At 38.9% G+C, this 20,100-nt stretch overlaps 1 protein-coding gene across 9 annotated transcripts in view; it reads left to right on the forward strand.

The window, feature by feature from the left end:
* pdzd2 (PDZ domain containing 2) overlaps positions 1 to 20,100 on the forward strand; it is an 88,523-nt gene that overhangs the window by 66,193 nt on the left and 2,230 nt on the right. For 7 of the 9 annotated variants that reach the window (XM_035945717.2, XM_035945722.2, XM_035945721.2 and 4 more), the window contains 5 exons: positions 2,223 to 2,340; positions 2,448 to 2,549; positions 14,900 to 15,170; positions 15,517 to 15,651; positions 18,908 to 19,356. The exons of the other annotated variants lie outside the window; for them this stretch is intronic. In XM_035945717.2, the coding sequence (XP_035801610.2) occupies positions 2,223 to 2,340; positions 2,448 to 2,549; positions 14,900 to 15,170; positions 15,517 to 15,651; positions 18,908 to 19,116 (835 nt within the window). In that variant the 3' untranslated portion in view covers positions 19,117 to 19,356. Of the gene's footprint in view, positions 1 to 2,222; positions 2,341 to 2,447; positions 2,550 to 14,899; positions 15,171 to 15,516; positions 15,652 to 18,907; positions 19,357 to 20,100 lie in introns of those variants that run through there. 9 annotated transcript variants of the gene reach the window in all.

The raw sequence follows: 20,100 nt of genomic DNA on the forward strand, positions 1-20,100 counted from the left end.
ACCCAGCAACAACTGTAGTTAAATGTTTGTTACATCTTGTGAGCAGTCTTTTACATTGCCATGGAAGAATTTTGCCCCACTCTTCTGCCCACTCTGGTTAAATCTGTTGACTGCCTGGAAGAGCAAAGGAGTTTTAGCTCTTATGTGGACAATTTAATTCCTGTCAGACCATGCTCACCACTTCTTGGTAAATCTCCTGAGGTTCTAAAAGCTGTGGATGTGATTTCAGCACAAACCCCTCCTGTGCTTCAGAGGAAAAACAGCAGACTTCCCCACTGCTGGTTACAGAAACTCAGGGCTCACAGTATGCCTGAATTGGAAAAACTATGCACAAAGGACTTTACCAGAGGACATGGTACAGCTGTAGATAAAACAGAGCCTGACATCCATCCCACAACAGTTACAAAAGCTGCAGTGACTAAAAGCTTTCTATGCCCTGCCACGCCAACAAAGTAGATGTGAACAGGGTGAGAAGAAGTGACGCTGGATCCATTGGAGAAACCGATCAGGGGCAATTACTTTTTTCACATTAATTTTTACTTCAATAAATGAAATAAAGATTTAAAAATTGAATTTTGTGTTTTCTTGTGTTATCTTTGTCTTATATTAAAATTAGTTTGATTTTGTAAAACATTTACATGTGACAAATATGCAAAAATAAAATACATCTGTAGAGGGGAAAATACTTTTTCACAGCACTCTATGTGCTATAGCAGATGGCTGTTGTGCAGGTATTTGAATACATATCCAAGCACAGATTTTCCTACCTTTGTACTGTATGTCCTAAAGTATAATGAAGGGCGTTGCTGTGAGCCAGATTACACAGGCAAGCAATAAGGAGTTAAGTCAGAATTACAGAACAGACATAAGCCTTTTAAAAACAATGACGCACAATAACTGTTTGTGTTGTTCTCCAGCAGTGGCCTCTTCTTTCCTATACACATGCTGAACAAATTGGGCAAATCATCTCATGTCCTTAAAACCTATAATAATGGCATGCACATTAGGAAAACAGCCAAACTCTGTTAGTCAGAATCAATATGATGGGTGTGAAACTCTCAGACATTTCAGTGACTACTCTAGAGTGCTTGGTTAGGAGGCTGCTTGGAAGACTGTGTCGCTTACTTGAGTTAAGTGTTTTACTGTGACAGTTCAAAAGATCCTTCTCCTTCATTTATCCAGTGAATAAGTAAACATTGAACACATGTATATAGGTCATGATCAGAAAAAAGACAAATGGAGGTGATTAATCTGGGAACAGTGATCTATCTGTCAGGTCTAGTATCACTAGCAGGCTGAGTTAAAGGGGTTTGCAGTGCTGGATCATCTTTGCAGAATACAGTAACTGCAGTAAGAGAGGTTCCAGCACAGAGATACATCAGGCACCACCTGCACTGCCTTACATTTTTCAAGTCTCTAGCAAAAAAACTCCTCATGGTAATGGGTATGTTACATGTACTGTTATTGATGTAGCTTTTATACTTTCATAGGCTATTAGCTTTCATGGAACTTTGGAATGCATTTAACACACACACGAAAAAGCATCCCATATGCTGAAATCTTGTATTCTATAATAACTATAAATATCTGTACAACTGAGTGAGTTATTTGAAGCTTGACCTCAAATAACTCTCATTTGTCAGTTATATGAATCTACACCAAGCTAAGCACTATCGCACAAAATATACAGTAACGTTTGTAGCACAGCTTAAGCTAATTACATCAGTTCTAATCTGGAACATCTAAAAAGAGCTGAATGGTTGAACACAGTCTGGTAGCAACACTCCTTTATATCTTATGCTAAGTAGATAATAAGTTGGCTTTTGGTTTCTCCAGCTGCAACCTTGAATCATTACCCTTGCAATATTGTGTTTATTTAGAGTTTGACTGTCTCTTCTAAATGAACAGGACTTGCAATTGAAGTAATACTGCAGCATTTGTAATGAATGCATTATTGTAGGTGTAAACTAGACTTTACTAAAGAAGGGGGGAAATGGTGCTTTCATAGTATTGAAGGGCTTTTTGTCTGATAAACATTTAAAACAAGTTTCTGTTCCCGGTGCATCAATTTGATGGATATGGCTACCTGTAACATATGTTCATCCTTTAATTTCATTGTATTTTATTAGATCATATTTGATTTCAATGGGTATTCTTGCTTGAAATTGCAATCATTGGGGAAAATAGAGTAAACTTCTTTATCTTACTCCTTTTGTTTGCAGTTTGAAGGAGCTGACTACTTTTTCTGGGAGTCAGAGTAAGCTGGAAACATTGTTGTCCTCCCTGGAAGCTAAAGCGTATGTGTCTGAATTGCTTCAGGACACTAAAACCATTTCAGAGGTAACAATACACTGCTGATACACATATTTGCGCGACACTTTCCATAGTATATATTGTTTCAGTCCCACTTTCACTTTTGTCACACTGACTGTGTCTGTACTCTGCAGGTCAACAATAATACTCAGCTTGTTGTCCTGAGTAAAGAAGAAGGCTCAGGGCTTGGGTTTAGTATTGCTGGTGGAGTTGACCTTGAGCAGAAGGAAATAACTGTAAGTACAAGTTGTAGACTCATGAATGATAATGTGTAGTTGTCACAGTTTGAGGGAAATTTGAACCCAAATGAGAATTCACAGAGCGGACGGCAGATCAGAAATAAACAGGTCTTTATTCAGAAATACCAATTGTTTCAATAATGAACTAACTGCCACTAAGGCCAGAAACCAACCGGCAGTCAGGGAGGCACACGCCGGTGCTGACAACGTCCAGCTAAAAATGGCAGCTGCTGGTGTGACGCGGAGAACGGCGGCTGTGGGCAGGGATGACTCTGGGCCCTGGAAGTGGGGGCAGAGTTGGTCAGAGCAGTCCGGGAGGGGGGTCCACGTCCTCTATCTGGAGGCGGTCTGTGGGTCTTTGACTGGAGGCAACTAAGGGAGTCCAGGTCCTCTATCTGTAGGTTCCCTAGAGTGGAAGGCAGGCTGCTCTGTTGTACAGCCTCACACCATTGTCTGCAGTAGACTGGCAGTACAATCCCACACTGAACGGTGTGGGGAGACAGTCTTTACTGTCAGGTTGATGGTGATTAGCTGCAGGTGTGTATCCTCACAGCTGCTCACCCTCTGCGCTGATCACCTGCAGTGCAGAGGGAGACGGGGGAGAAGTAAATGGGCAGAAGAGCCGACAGCAGGAAGGGGGGAGTCAAACTCTGTCCATGACAGTAGTCTGTCAGAGTGTGTACAGTGACACTGTTACTGGGAGTAGCAAAATCAAAAATTTCCAATATTTTTTTATGTTATGATGCCATTTAGCCTGACATATTAATTTGGCTGTCATTTTGGTGTCTGACTATTCCTGCAAGCTTTGTAGTGGTCCAGTGGTTACTTAGGTGCAAAGCTAAAATAATGGTGACTGGTTATGCTCTAAACAGAGTTTGTTGACTTCCCAAGATTCACTCCCCAGGCAGCAGAATTCTTAATTTTTTTTAATATATATAATGTGGTTAAAGCAGTAAATTCAGTAAATCACACTTTATTGCAATATGTAATGTATGCTGCTCATCTATACTGTAGGGTTAGTGCGTAAATCAGTTTATGGCATTTTTGCAGCGTATTTTTTAGCAGAATATATTGTAATCTTTGGGCACATACAGCACCAGTCAAAAGAATGGATGCATCTACTCTTTCAAGGACTTTTTTCTTTATTTCTCTATTTCACTGATGCCAATTCTTGTCTTATCAATGTGTTTGAGACCAGTGCTTTTGTGCCAAGGTAGTGTTGGTCTACAGAAAATAGTCCTATTTACAGACAATATTAATCCATATTAATGGAAAGAAATGACAGTCCATCATTACTTTAACATGAAGGTCAGTCAGTCCAGAAAATCAGAAGAATTTTGAGAGTTTCTTCAAGGTTAAAAAGCATTAAAAGCTTTGATAGAATTGGCTCTCTTAAGCAGGGCCATGCAGAGATGTTTGGAGGGACAGGTACTCAAAGTTAAAAGGGGGCACATGGAGCATGAATTGGAAACACCATACAGAAATGTGCCTTACAATATAACTGGCTGAATTGTAGCAACCCATATTCATAAAGAATGTAACATGGAATCACAACATACCATATCATTGTTCACACCTCATATCTTTGTTAGGGGCAGTTTATGTTTGACCTGATGGGGTACATTGAACAGCTTCTGTTGAGGACGTTGGTGAGGATGATGATGATGATGATGATGATGATGATGATGATGATGATGATGATGATGATGATGATGATGATGATGATGATGATGATGATATTGCTGGAGGTGGGCTGTATTGATCTGAGAGTGTAGACACTAAAAGAGCATGGGAGAGATAGTAGCTGATTAAACAAGTGTTATGTGATCATGACAAGATGCAAAGATAAATAACACTGAAAATGGCTGACTGTGACCTGCCATAATGCTGATTGTTTGTAGGAGACTCCTGCTGACAGGCTGCAGCCAAGGCTGACTGAACTAAGCAGAACTAGTTGCTCATTCGTAAACTGAAAGGGGAACATTAAAGGGGGGACCAGAATAAAGGAGGGGTGGAGGTACAGCCTAAATCCACAAAGCCATAATACAAGCAGTGCATTAATTTGTGACATAGGAAGATAATGTATTAAGTTGAATTTAGATCACCCTTAGACACTGGACTGTTTAACTGTGGCTGCTCTTCCTGGAGTCCTTGCTTTTAAATTTCATACCTTTTCAAGACATATACTGCATAGCCACAGATTTGCTCCATGGTACTGATTCATAATCTGGCCTTTATTATTCGTAGTGCTAATAATAAAGTAAAAAAAATTTAATGACATAGAAATCATGTATTTAATTGTATTTGTGCTTTTATTCAGTTTGACTATCCACTTTGCGCAAGACAGCAAGGTTCTAAAAGTTATTATATTTTCCATTTATGCATATTATATTTAATTTGTGTCTATGTATATAAATGTTATAAACAAGTACTGATATGTTTAAATGAGTAGTTTAGAAAATAATTCAAATTCTTCTAATTATAATTGTTATTGTATTTATACTGTAATAGTCCAAAATTATGTGAAAATGCATGTACATATTTTTAGTGAAATAACATAACCTATGCCTCATTTTCCTCTAGAAACACAGGAAACACACTGCAACTCACTGACAGTAAAATAATATATCTCTCTAATGCACTTTGCCCATGACAAAAGAAACATATAGAAACAAAAAGAAGCCTGGCATACTGTTTCCCCTTAGCACGCTGTGTGTGGTTAACTAGTGGCTATAACTGATGAGAGGTGTGTGCAGAGTAAGACACATACACAGGATGCTGACTTCACTTCGTCAGTCATCTTGCAAGAATACACCGTGCACAAACGGTTCCCGCTGCAAAACCTCCTCACTGGACCATCAGTTGTTGAAGTCCTCCCTCCAGTCTTCGGTTTCTAGCCTAGCAGCGCTAGCGCTGAGCTATAGGGCGCATCTGGGCACCTCAGGGTAGTGGGGGACGTCTATGTGGATCACGTGACCCACTGAAGATAAATCTGAATTATATGATTTATTTATATTATATATTAATTATTAAAGGGCACTTTGGGCATCGAGGAGCAAAGGGGCAGGTGCTCCAGCGATGCAGAGTAGTATTTTATTTATATCTTATCATTTTAGTTGTTTTTCCATTCATACACTGTGGGTCAAAATGTTGGTTACAGCTTGTAAATACTGGGAATTTGTTGTAAAGCACCATTTTAGTGAACATAACAGAGAAGTTTGCATTATCAAGTTATTAAGTAATGATTCAATGTGTAAATGAAACTCATAATAGGCGTTTCTGTATCTAATTGAATGTTTCTGGGACACTAGAGATAGATAAACATGCTGCTGCTTCTCTGAGGCAGGATGCAAATATCCAAGTTAGTCATGAGACAGTCAGCAGGAGATTGGTTGAAGGAGTCTGAATGCCAGAAGGCTGATCAGGAAGCCACATCTAAACACGACACACAAGCAGTAACTCCTCCAGTGGGCCAGGCAGTACCGAGCCCCTTACTGTAAATTACTGGCAACACGTCCTGTTGGAGATTACTCCCATTTTCTGTTGTATAGAACAAATGGCCATGCCAGGATACATCAAATGCAAGGTGAAAGACTCAATGAGGATTGTGTACAGCAAAGACTCTCCAGTGGAGGCGGATCTGTACATGTATGGGGCCGTGTCAGACCTGCTGATCTTTGGGGCCAGTGTCACTGGGGCTGCAATTTAATAATACACTGATACATCACCTGTTGCCATGGCTTGGCAGACATTCACAGAGGTCTTTAGGCACCAAGCTAATAATGTCACAGCACACAAAACGTAAACTGTGCAGGATTTTCTTAACCAGTAGGGAATCTGTGTTTTGCTCACTTGACACTAATCCCATCGAGCATTTGTGTGATGCTCTTGGGCGTGAAGTTGCTTCGAGAAACCTACAGCTAATCTTCATGAACTTGCCCAATTTTTATAGGAAAAATGGGCTAGTTTCCTCACTGTTATGTCACATGCATTAGTGGAGAGACTGCCTTGGAGACTGGCAGCCACCTTGCAAGCAAAAGAAGGCTATATATGTTATCTGTTTAGGTGCCCTACATGAACTTTTGCAATATATTTATCATTATATTATTTTCATTTATTATCATTTGAAAGATTTTATTAGCACTTGTGACACACTCAGGGAAGTGCTATTTATTTGTTTTACACATTTAATTTGTAATTTTTGTTCCATATATCTTATGAAATAATAAAAAAATTATTCATTATGGAAACACAATTGGTATTGTTTTATGCAAGAAATAGTTGTCTTTATGCAACCAATTTGGAACCAGAGCTAAAACTTTCCACAACATCTCTTGTAACCAACATTTTGACCGACAGTGTACATTTTTGTCCAGTTTATCTGTCCTTTAACACTTTAATATTATTGTCTTATTTTGCTATTCTGAATTTCCCATTGCAAAATTATGAAATTGTTTATATTTATTAATGACGCTTCCTTGGCTCTCCTTTTTTCAGTTATTCATTTAAGCATTTATCATCCTCTGCTTTTTTCTTTTTGTCTTGTAAAACACTTTGCATGACATTATATTTGTGTGAAACAAAAAATTAAGTTTGACTGAAATGCTCAGCATGTGGGAACTCCTTCAAAATTGTTGAGAAAAACTCCAGGTGACAATCTCCTGAAGGTGGGTAAGAGAACAAACTGTTGACGCAGCTGTAATGAAAGAAAAAAAAGGCTACTTTGAAGAAACAAATTGTACTGTGTTTATACTTTGATGACATAGTTCCATATTTGTTACGTCATAGTTTTTATAGCTTCAGTTTAATTCTACAATGTGGAACAAAATCAAACTTATGAAAAACCCTTGAATGAGTGGGTGTGTCCCTTTTGACTGGTATTCCACAGTATGCTGATGAATCTGCTGCCTCTGGTCTGACACATCAGGCAAGTCTGTTAATTAAATCAGTAATCTGCCTCTTTATGAAAGATACAGTGCAGTGAAATAGTATTTGCCTCCTTCTCAAATTGTAATTTTTTTGCATAATTTCCCCACTTTAATGTTTAAGATCATCAAACAAATGTGAATATCAGACAAAGGTAACCCAAGTAAACACAAAATGCAATTTTTAAATGATGATTTTATTTATTAAGGGAAAAAAACTATTCAACGCTACTAGGCCCTGTGTGAAAAAGTAATTGCCCCCTAAACCTAGTAACTGGTTGAGCCACCCTCAGCAGCAACAAGTGAAATCAAGCGTTTTGTAAAATAATTTCCCTGGCAATGAGTCTTTCACATCTCTGTAGAGATATTTTGGCCCACTCTTCTTTGCAGAATAGTTTTAATTCAGGAACACTGGAGGGTTTTTGAGCATGAACAGCCTTTTTAAGGTCTTGCCACAGCATTTCAATCAGATTCAAGTCCGGACTTTGACTAGGCCACTCCAAAACCTTCTGTTTTTTTTTTTTTTTTTTTTTTTTTTAAGCCATTCAGAAGTCTACTTGCTGGTGTGTTTTGGATTGTTGTCCCGCTGCACAACCCAACTGCACTTCAGCTTGAGGTCACAAACTGATGGCTGAACATTCTCCTTCAGGATTTTTGGTAGAGAGCAGAATTCCTGGTTCCATCAATCACAGCAAGTCATCCAGGTCCTGAAGCAGCGAATTAGCCCCAGACCAACACACTACCACCACCATATTTGACTTTTGATATGATGTTCTTTTTCTGAAATGCTGTGTTACATTTATGCCAGATGTAACGAGACACACACCTTCCAAAAAGTTAAACTTTTGTCTCATCAGTCCATAGAATATTCTCCAAAAAATCTTGGGGATCATTCAGTTTTTTGTTTGCAAAAAACGAGCCTTTATGTTCTTTTTGGTCAGTAGTGGTTTTTGCCTTGGAACTCTGCCATGGAGGCCATTTTTGCCCAGTCTCTTCCTTATTGGTGAGTCCAAAGTTGTTTCAATATATCCAACTGGACTTTAAGAAGATTCCTTGAAGACGTTTCACCTCTCATCCAAGAGGCTTCTTCAGTTCTGGTGGTAGTTGATGTTGCCTTAGTTTATAACCTCTGTGAGGTGTGGTCAGTGCTATTCACATTCTGACAACCATTGCCAAGACCCGTCTGGCTCCTCAGCGATGGTTGTTGGGAACCAGGGAGTGACAAAGGGGGTCGTTGGAAGGCGAACCCCATTGTGGACAGGGAGGACAGATGGTTTGAGAGAGGTGTGAAAGAAGCCATCCATGTCAAAGTGGAGAAGCCATCTCTGGTGGTCTGCGACATCATCTTTCACCGATTTACAATCAGGTTCTTTCAAAACTCCCCAAAAGAACTACTCAGCAGAATGACTCAGGTGATGTGGCTCATGCTAACGACCACCATTAGCATACAAGGGCTCGGTGAAACTCGCATTCCAACGACCCCCTTTGTCACTCCCTGGCTCCCAACGACCATCGTTGAGGAGCCAGACGGGTCTTGGCAATGGTCGTCGGAATGTGAATAGCACTGACCACACCTCACAGAGGTTATAAGCTGAGGCAACATCAACCACCACCAGAATTGACGAAGCCTCTTGGATGAGAGGTGAAACGTCTTCAAGGAACCTTCTTAAAGTCCAGTTGGATTGATTTAAACAACTTTGGATAACCATGACCTGGATGAATGAGAAACTACACACAGTGCCGTAGCAAGGGTTCCCTGGGGCCCCAAGCAAAAAGTAACAGGGGGCCCTCTGAAGTACTGATGGAAATATGGGGTGTAATAAATTATACTTTGCCATTATAAGGAATTGCCACAGGTCAAAGAAGTTGTTATATGCATGTAGTTTTTATTTTAGCATGTACTCAAAAAATGTAAACATTGAGTGTAAACATTAAGTGATTAAGACAATGACATTGAAAATCTAGTACCCTGGCAAATTCAACAAGAATAAGAACAAGATAAATAAATATATGTTTGTTTGTAAAGTGTCAGTTTTTAAAATGCTTTTAGAAAAGAAAAACTATATAAAAAGAACTATAAACACCACAACAATAAAAGCAAACCACATAATCAAATAAAAAATAAATATTAATCAAGTATGTGCACAGGTTCATGAAATGCAACGTGTAAGAAACACAGAAACACTGAAGAGCACGCTGCACACGCTGTCGGCACCTCTCTCTCCCCTCTCCCTATGTCTGACAGAGAGAAGGAGGTGAGGGAGGGGCGAGTTTGACTCACGGCAGAGGGGGCCCCTTCAGGGGCTGTGCAACGGGCGGTTGTCATTGCACCTTGTAACGGCAGCTGTCTAGTGAACGTATTCTGTCGCTGTTTGTGTCAATTCTGTTGGCCCACTTGGGGCCCTTCCTAGCTAGGGGGCCCCAAGCAATTGCCTGCCTTGCCTAATGGGAAGCTAGGCTCTGACTACACAGACATCTTATTGGTGAGGCATGAACACTGACCTTTAATGAGGCAAGTGGGGCCTGCAGTTCTTTAGATCTTGTCCTGGGTTCCTTTGTGATCTCCTTGATGAGTCATTGCTGTGCTCTTGGGGTAATCTTGGTGGGCCAGCCACTTCTAGGAAGGTTCACCACTGTTCCGCGTTTTCTCCATTTGTAGATAATGGCTCTCACTATGGTTTGCTGGAGTCCCAGAGTTTAAGAAATGGCTTTGTAACCCTTTCCAAACTGATAGATGCCAATTACTTTATTTCTCATCTGTTCTTGAGTCTTTTTGGATTGCGGGATTGTGTTGCAGCTTTTTGAGATCTTTTAGCCAACTTTATTGTGACAGGTTCTATTTAAGTGACGTCTTGATTGAACAGGTTTGGAGGTAATAAGGCTTGGGTGTGGTTGGTGAAATTTAACTTGCTTTCCAAAAAATGGGATTAGCCACAGTTAATTCATATTTAACAAGGGGGGCAATTACTTTTTCACACAGGGCCAGGTAGGTTAGGCTAGCTTTTCCCCTTAAAACATTAAATCATCATTTAAAAACTGCATTTTGTGTTTACTTTAGTTAACTTTGTCTAAAATTTAAATTTGTGTGATGATCTTAAACATTTAAGTGAGGGAAATAGTCAAACAAACAAGAGTTCAATGTCACAGCTCCTAAAAAATTTCAATGGCAGAAAAACTGTGGCGTTCGAAATCTTATGACAGCAAGGTTGAAAAAGGTTTTTATATACTATTTTCAGCACAAATATCCTTGACAAGTAAAACCAGACTTTAAAAGTAAGAGAATTTCACAGCATTTAATTGTTCATTTAAAGTGATTTTGTGCATAAGAGGGGGCAGTTTATATACTACATATGAAAGGTTTAGAGAACCCAAATGCATGAAGTATATTAAAAGAAATTAAAAATGAGTTTTATGTACTACAAGAACCATAGGAGCTCCAGTTCAACTGGACTTCTCTTGTACGTTCTTGAAGACGTTTCACCTGTCATTCATGACTAATGGGGAGTTACAGAATATATTGTCACTTCACTTAATGCGGTTTATGCCCCATTAATGACCAGGACTCACCTGTCTCCAGGTGTGAATTGTTGTGAAAATAAGTAGTCCAACAACAATGACAGCAATCATGGCAGTGGAGCTGCCAGTTAACACAACAAAAGATATGAATCTGCCATGTCAGGAGTGTCTCAAGACGTTAACGATGGTGACACTTTCTGTGGAGAGACCTTATCACTGCATAATAGGTGCTTTATAAGTGGTGTTGCAGAACTCCTTTTCTGTTTGGAGATGGTTGTTCCAATTTGACATAGATGGCTTTCTTTACTCCTCTCTCAAACCATCTGTCCTCTCTGTCTATATTGTATACATTGCTGTCTTCAAACGTATGTCCCTTATCCTTCAGATACAGGTAGATGCTGAATCTTGTCCTGAGGAGCTTCTCTCCTGTGTTGAGCCATACACTTGTGAAGCTGTTGTTTAGTCTCTCCTATGTACAAATCTGGACACACGTTGAATTGGACTGCATATACAATGTCTTCAAGAACCAGTTGATTTCTGCTGAAGCTCCTACAATTACCATGACCTGGATGACTCAGAATCTACACAGACATACAATGGTGGAAAAAACATTTTGGACACCCCATTTGTGAAATATTGCAGTAAGAATCACTCTTTGGTCTTCAAGTGCAATTTCCTTTTATACAGTCACAGCCAGAATACTAAACAAATCCTTAAAAAGCCACTAAGAACTTAAAATTGATTGGTTACATAAAAATACATAAGAAATTTTGAGTTTTGGGTAATTTTGGTACAACTGATCCACTAATGAAGGTTGTGCTTTTATTAAAAATACAATTTTTGTTTCCATGCTTCATGCAGTCATGGAAAAACTTATTAGACCACCTTTGTTTTCTTCATTTTCTTGTTCATTTTAATGCACGGTACAACAAAAGGTACATTTGTTTGGACAAATATAATGATAACAAAAAAACCTCATGAGAGTTTAAGAGCAAATATCTAAGCCATTTTCCATGGTTTTCTTGATAATAATCAAAATCACTTAAGTTCTTACATCAGTAGCTATGGCATTGTACTGTCAGAAACAGTGCTTTTAAGCATTCCATGTTTTCTTTTCTGTCTGTTTTAGTCACAGCCCATTCCTTTTGGACAAATTCAAACAAATTAGCTTCGTTTTTGGGCTTGTGGTTCTTCATTTTGCATATGATGATTTTCCACAGGTTTTCGATTGGATTTAGATCTGGTGATTGAGCAGGCCAAGGCATGGTCGGAACCTTCTGGTTCTCCATTAAGGCTTTAACTAACCTTGGCCCCAAGGGACATTGCCTTGTTGGAAAATCTGGTCATGCGAGGCAGGAAAGAATTTTCCAGCTGATGGAAGAAGGAAGGAGTAGCCCTTTACATGACCTGGTTTATTCGTCCTTCACACAACTGCATTTGCCCTGTTCCACCAATACTCAAACAACCCCAGGTCGTCTGTGATCCACCCCCATGTTTTACTGTAAGGGCAAGACAGTCTGGTTTGTAGGCTTCTCCAGGCTTCCTCCTAACCAGTAAGTTGACTGGAGTGGGCATCAACTGAAAATTGGATTCATCACTGAAGAGAACCACAGCCCAATCATCAACAGTCCAATCCTTTTGATCCTCAGCAAAGAGTAACCAGGTTTTCCTCTGCCTTTTGTTGATGACGGGCTTCTTCTGTGCCCTGCGTGACTTCAAACAAGTTTCAAGAAGTTGGTTTCCAACTGTCCTTGCCAAACAAGTCACATTTCTCGACAGTGTCCACTCAATATAAGGTCCCTGGAGGAACAGATGAGTGCACAGACATCTCGTGGGGTAGAAAGACGTTTCCTACCACGACTAGCTAGCAATTTGGTAGTACCATGTTCGGCTTCTTTTTTCTTGGTGTAATGAACAACTGTCTTGGAGATCTTCAGTTTATTCACTACCTGTCTCTCACTCATGCCAATTTGCAGCAGTGCCAAGATGGCTGCCTTTGTAGCTTCACATAGTTCTTTTGTTTGAAGCATTTTATGAGAGCTGATCACTTCTGAGCTGTGCTACAAATTAAATGTAATCAGGAAACCACTCTAGGCCTTTGCATGTGCAGTGCTGCTTATGACATGAAATGGCCTCTTATATACCCTTGCAATACAATTAAGCTTAAGCATGTCAAATGGGACATAAAGTATTATGGAATCAGCTGTATTTTTTGTCGTGTTCATTGTATTCTTCAGTTAATACACCTTTAGTGGTACCAGGCATTAAAATGAACAAGAAATTGAAGAAAACGATTGTGGTCTAATACTTTTTCCATGACTGTATATAAAGCCAGCACATTTGAAAGTTCTTCAGAGACCAAAGTGGCTAAAACAAGGAACCTAACACAGAAACACACCTGAAGATACAGATTCTCTGCCAGGAAGGGTACAGCTGCCGCCGGATAGCCAGGAAGTGCAGATGCAGTCCTTCAGCAGTTGGATACAATCTGCAGAAATACAGACAAACCAACAGCTTGGAAGACAAACCAAGATCTGGGCATCCAAGAGTTTCTTCAGTAAGAAATGGCCGCACTGTATGTGGCCGACTTTTAGATCATGGCTTAAGGTCCTACAAGGCTGTCAAGAAGCCCCTGATCAATGAGAGACAGAGGTTAGCCCGACGTTGTTTGGCCCAAGCACAAAAAAACTGGACAATGCCCCTTGCCACACATCCATCGCCAGTAGACTTTGGCTGCAGGAACACAGTATCCAGGTCTTAAACTGGCCAGCTCAATCCTTGGACATCAGCCCCACTGAAAATCTGTGGTGGATTATCAAAAGATCTGTTTCAAAGCGTAAACCAAAGAATTTAGAAGAATTAAAAGCAGTCATTCAAGAAGAATGGAACAAGATTACCCCTCAACAGTGTAAAAGGCTCATGGGGAACATGCCAGCCAGGATTAGAGCTTGATTGCGTGCTAATGACAGAGCTACTAAATATTAATTTGATGATGTGATGGTTTATTTATTTTCTGTTCAGTTTTGAAGACATTCTCTGTTATTTGTTGACTTTGATACCGACAGTGTTGAGAGCTGATATAATGAAACTGTGAAGAATTTAGTTTTCTTAGTTTTTCTTGCAAACAGTAAACAAAAAAATATAATGAGGGTGTCCGAAAACTTTTTTCCACCACTGTATGTACTACAAGCCATTTCAAAATACACTGACCAGGCATCCTTTAGCAGCAGTAGGAAAATGTAACAAGGCATGAGCTGAGAAACTGAATGCAGGTCAGCTATGGCAGAAAGTTGGTAGGATAAAGCTCGTGCTGTCTGTGATTACTTTAGCTTGTGCTGTGACAGCCTTTATAATTAATACAACAGCATGTCTGCAAAGGGACTGATGCTACAATACTTCAAGGGACCTTCCTGGTTGATGAAGATAAATTTAGAATGAAATACATAAATATATTTTTCTGCTGTCCCCGAGACCTGACCCCAGATTAACAGAAAAAATGGATGGATGGATTTGAAAAATAACAAATAATTGAATGATATATAATTGTCACAGTGAGAGAAAAAAACTGGAGAAGAAGAAGAAGAATAGCCACTTTACTGTCAACCAGAACATACACTAGTTGGTGCACATTCTGACTGAAATTCCGATGCAACAAGCTCGCTATCGGACTGATGAATACAAAAACAAACAAACAAAAAAAATCTAAATAAAACTAAATAAATAAATATATATATATATATATATATATATATATATATATATATATATATATATATATATATATATATATATATATATATATATAAATACACACACACATATATATATATATATATATATATATATATTTTTTTTTTTTTTAAATCATTTTTGCCAATACCCCTAACATGAACTTTTTGTGTCCAGGTTCATCGGGTCTTTGCCAAAGGTGCAGCTATCCTTGAAGGCACAATCCAGCGAGGTGACAGAATTTTATCTATAAATGGCAAAAGTCTGCAGGGTAAAACCCATGGAGAGGTTGTATCTTGCCTTCATCAAGCCAGACTGTCTAAACAAGCCTTAGTGGTTGTTTTGAGAAACAAGGACAGCGAAGAAAGTATCTCTGACAGAGCAGACTCGACTATTCAGCCAAATAGTATGTGTTCTGCCACCAAGAAGATTTTGGAAATTGGAGCAGGTAGGTGGTTGGAGCCTGTACAGACATTTCTAATGACAAAGACCAAAGTGCTTGTATTCAGAAGTGTATAGCTGTTTGTCCTACTACAATAGAGCTTCCCCTCATTTTCCCATTATATTGTTAACTATGAAGTGAATGTCAAAACACTCTGATCTACTTAGCACTTTACCACTCTATCTCCTGTTGACCATTTCACTGTTTTAAACAGAAGCATTATCATTATAACCAGCCCTTGCTGTTATAGTGTTTACTATCTTTGGTTCTATTAATAAGCAGTAATAAGTTTTCAGAAATTACTCATAGTGTTGTTTAACTTGTAAAATTCTGGTTGTTGAATGCTATTTAGTGGGAGATGTAGGTCCAGATGATGCTTTAACAGTGGAGCTTCACAAGACATCTGCTGGCCTTGGCTTCAGTCTGGAGGGGGGGAAGTCCTCAAGCAATGGAGACAGGCCTTTCATTGTCAAACGCATCTTTACAGGTAAACTTTGTCTCTAAGTAAGAACATACTTAAAGTAATTTCCCATCTACAATCCTATTGAGTGACATTGTAGTGGCTTGTAGGTTGGAGTACACCTGTGGTCCTTCTGTTTGCCCTAGCCAACTTTTGTTGTTCTGCCACATACCTAATCTGCATAACACAGGCAGAACCATGAAGCCTTTTGGCTGCACTAGCTACAACTAGGTCACAACAAACACAATGCCGAGATTACCAGCATTACCAGGAATGGGGCCTTAATAGAGGCCTTATAGTACATAGCAGGATATGGAGGTAGTGATCATAGTTTGTATTTATTGTGAGAAGTATGTGGCTCGAGATCTGTCCATGTTTGCAAGTGGTCATTAAGCACCAACACAGCTGCTTTTATGTGAACATAGTTTCACAAAATCCTGGGTTGACTTAATGAGCTGATAACCAGTTATGGTAACTGCTTAGCATCACTGTGGTTGCTAGGTTTAGTAAAGTCACACACACAGACATTGTGGATATGTGAAACTAAATTTGCAAAATACTAAAAGTTCTCTGTACTTACAGTAGTTAAATTAATACCAATTAATAATTTTCTACCCAGTAATAATAACTTTCTATATATATAGTGGTGGGACACAATTTAAAAAAATCAAATTATTACAGGCTTTGAAATTAATTAATCGCAATTAATCACATTTTGTCAAATAGCAATATTTTACGCAACAAGTTTTTCACTTCAAATAACTTTTGGTTGACAGTTGAATCAGTTAACAGACATATACGTGTTCATAATTTTAAATTTAGAAAATGAATACAATTTTAAAATGGGACATATAGAAAACAGTGATTTTGATTATTTAAAGCCTGGATTTAGTTAGGTTTTTCCATTGTATGGTAAATAACATAAGCATTAGTAGTTCATGGACCTTCACAAAGTTGAAAATCCATAGATTTATTCTGTTTTCATCATTTCTGAGTCTGATAAATGGTCGAATTTTGATGGTTCTTTTTTTAGGAGAATAAATTTTTATTTATAAACAAAATATTTTTTCATAAGCTGAAAGTTTATCATTAAGTTATTAAAAGACAGACATTTTTGTGGTTTCAGTTATTACTCTGCTGAGGCCTCGACAAAGTAATACAGTTCATTACTGCCACCTACTGGGCTGGAGTGTTCATCAGTGTTACCGGTGTACCAGAAATGAATGAATCCAATTTTCAGCTAATGCCCACTCTAGTCAACTTACTGGTTAGGAGGAAGCCTGGAGAAGCCTACAAACCAGACTGCCTTGCCCCTACAGTAAAACATAGGGGTGGATCAGAGGTGATTTGGGGTTGTTTCAATATAGGTGGAACAGGGCAAATGCAGTTGTGTGAAGTGCGAATGAACCAGGTCATGTACAGGGCTGTTCTTGAAAACAGTCTTCTTCCATCAGCTGGAAAGCTCTTTCCTGCCTCGCATGACTAGATTTTCCAACAAGGCAATGTCCCTTGCCACACGGTAAGGGTAGTTAAAGCCTTAATGGAGAGCCAGAAGGTTCTGACCATGCCTTGGCCTGCTCAATCACCAGATCTAAATCCAATTGAAAACCTATGGAAAATCATCATATGCAAAATGAAGAACCACAAGCCCAAAAACAAAGCTAATTTGTTTGAATTTGTCCAAAAGGAATGGGCTGCTGTGACAGCAGAACAATGTCAGAAGTTGGTGGACAGCATGCCAAGACGCATGGCTGCAGTCATGAAACAATGGTTATGCAATTAAATACTAACTCCTATGTGTATCGTGACTAAAACAAACAGAAAAGAAAACATGGAATGCTTAAAAGCATTGTTTTTGGCAGTACAATGCCATAGCTATTGGTGTAAGAACTGAAGTGATTTTGGTTATTATCAAGAAAACCATGGAAAATGCCTAGATATCAGCTCTTAAATTAAACTCTTATGAGTAATTTTTGTTGTTATCAATGTATTTGTCCCAAAAAATGTACTTTTAGTTGTACCAGTTATTAAAATGAACAAGAAATTGATGAAAACAAGGGTGCTGAAAAATTGACAACCAATCATAAGGGGTAAATGAAAATGATTACCGTCTGTTCATCACAATAGTACAATGTACAATAATGGGCCGAAACGTTGTTAAGGGCAATTAATTTTTAATAGCAGTACACACAACACAGTGTTTAAGAACCCTTATTGTATAAATCTTCAGTGAATTGAGAGAACAAGGTTTAGAGGCAAATGCCATGGCTGGCGAGGGTGTAGGAGTGTAGGTGTGGCTGAACACACACTGGAAAGGAATGCAAAGATGGCAAATGATTGTCAGGTAGAGACAGGGCGTTGGACACAGTGTGCAGCTATGAGGCTGAGGAGCTGAATGTTGAGAATCTGGAGTAGGAGGTAGATGGCTTGGTCACGACTGACTTAAATAAAAAATAATTTGTCTGGAACCTGATGCACAAGAAAGAAAAAAGGTTAGATGTGAGTTTCAAAAACACTATAAAACTGAGATAAACAGTGGCTTGGCAAGATAATACTCTGAAGTAAAAAGAATAATCTGGTGGCGAATGGAAGGATGATTGGAGAATGGCTCTCAGATCTGTCAGGTGATTGCCAGTGGGGGAAAAGAAGGTCACCACATCAAGGTACCCAGACAGATGGAGCCAGGATCATGACCTAAACATTATGACCATAAACATTATGACCGAGTCAATGTCTTTTAACGAGAGCTTATGCAAAGGTCATAGGATATACTAAATGCAAAGGGAATTGTCAGTTTTCATAGTCAGCATGTTGGATTCTAGAGAAATGGGCTGGTCAAAGACATGAACAACTTTGGCAAGGGCCAAATCATTTTTGTCAAATAACTAGGTTGTGCATCTTTGAAACACCAAGCTTGGGAATGCAGCAATGAAGTCAGTGTCAGTGGTCCGAGTAAGAAAAAACCAAGAACCAGTGACAGAGTGTTTAGGATCTGCTGGAACAAGTCTGAACTCCAATGTGAAACTTCCAGGACTTAAAGGATCTGCTGCAGAAGTTTTCAGCCTGAAACCACTGTTATTGCCTGTATGCTGTTTTGACATATAGAATATAAGGCCCGAGGTCATAATGTTTTGGGTCTTAAATGGAAGTTGTCATATCAGTATTTTGTTGTGGCTTCCTACCTTGGTCCTCTTTGTGAGCTTTTTGCAAATATGAATAATGTCTCATTTTGTGCATCTTTAAGTAAAGCTGAAAGCTGAATTGCTGTACCTCTCTACAACAGGAGGTGCTGCAGAACTGTCTGGGATTATTGATGTTGGTGATGAGGTTCTGTCTATTAATGGCTGTTCTCTGGAGGGCCTGATGCTCCATGACGCCTGGAGAATTCTCAAAACTACAAATGAAGGGCCCAACCAACTCCTTATACGGAAGAAGAGTAAACTGACTGAAATTAACAAAGAAATACCAATATCCTGTAAAGCTGCACTGTGACAACACCCTCAAAAACAGGGCATGGATGAACAATAAAATTAAGGACAAGTATTTACAAAGTTTGATTGATGGACATTGGTTGAGACTTTATGCTGTGTTGTTACTTGTGTTTGTACTAAATAGGTCAAATAGGATTTACAATGTACTATTGTGGTACACAGTGCTGAATTCAGATTTTTTTTCAGAGGAGAATTGCAGTTTGTTTACAATAAACTGACTTTGAGAGAGCAAATAAAACAATTTGTTTGTCTTTTGTTCCTTTTCTGTAGTAAAGTAAGTACGTGAAAATCTACAGCTAGTTGTGGATATAGCAGTCATACTATCATATGGCGAAATGGCAAAATAAAGGTAGTTCAGCAAAGTATTAGTGCTCCCGCTGCAATGTCTCAAACTACAGTAGTGCTACCAGGAAGAAATAGAAATAGAAATAAACAGAAATAGATCTGTGGAGTCACATCAATAATGTAAGCTGCCAGTGTTTCTTCAAGAGTAAGATTTGATCATCAAACACACTTAAAAAATAGCAGCAGTAGGTGTCAACTGTAAAATATAACTGAAGGAAGGCGGTCACATTACTGCAATAATATGGAAATGGTTTGATTTCGCAAAGTTTGACATTAAAAGATCACTTTGCTGAGTAAAGTTTGTAAAAATGACAAACCTGTTCTCTTACTTGATAAAATAGCACACTCTGGAATGGCAACCATGTGCTTCTTGGAGCTTCAGAAGGCAGCTCCTGATCTAGTTCTAAAAGCACAGCAAACAAGATGTGAACAATAGCTGTCTTACTTTCCAATGTCTCACCTTATGACTTTACAAGATATTGGTGGAGGGAAATCACAAACATGGCGTTTTAAATTGTGAAAGACACCCTTGCAAGTGTTGCTATTTTGTTCTTGTTGCACAGCAACTCTTTGTGTTTTTCGTTACAATATGTAAAATAGCAGAAGAAATTTTTGTGGCGGATTTCTTTTAATAGCCTCG

The sequence above is a fragment of the Amphiprion ocellaris genome, chromosome 6 (genome assembly GCF_022539595.1).
Source record: "Amphiprion ocellaris isolate individual 3 ecotype Okinawa chromosome 6, ASM2253959v1, whole genome shotgun sequence".
Taxonomy (NCBI): Eukaryota; Metazoa; Chordata; class Actinopteri; family Pomacentridae; genus Amphiprion; species Amphiprion ocellaris.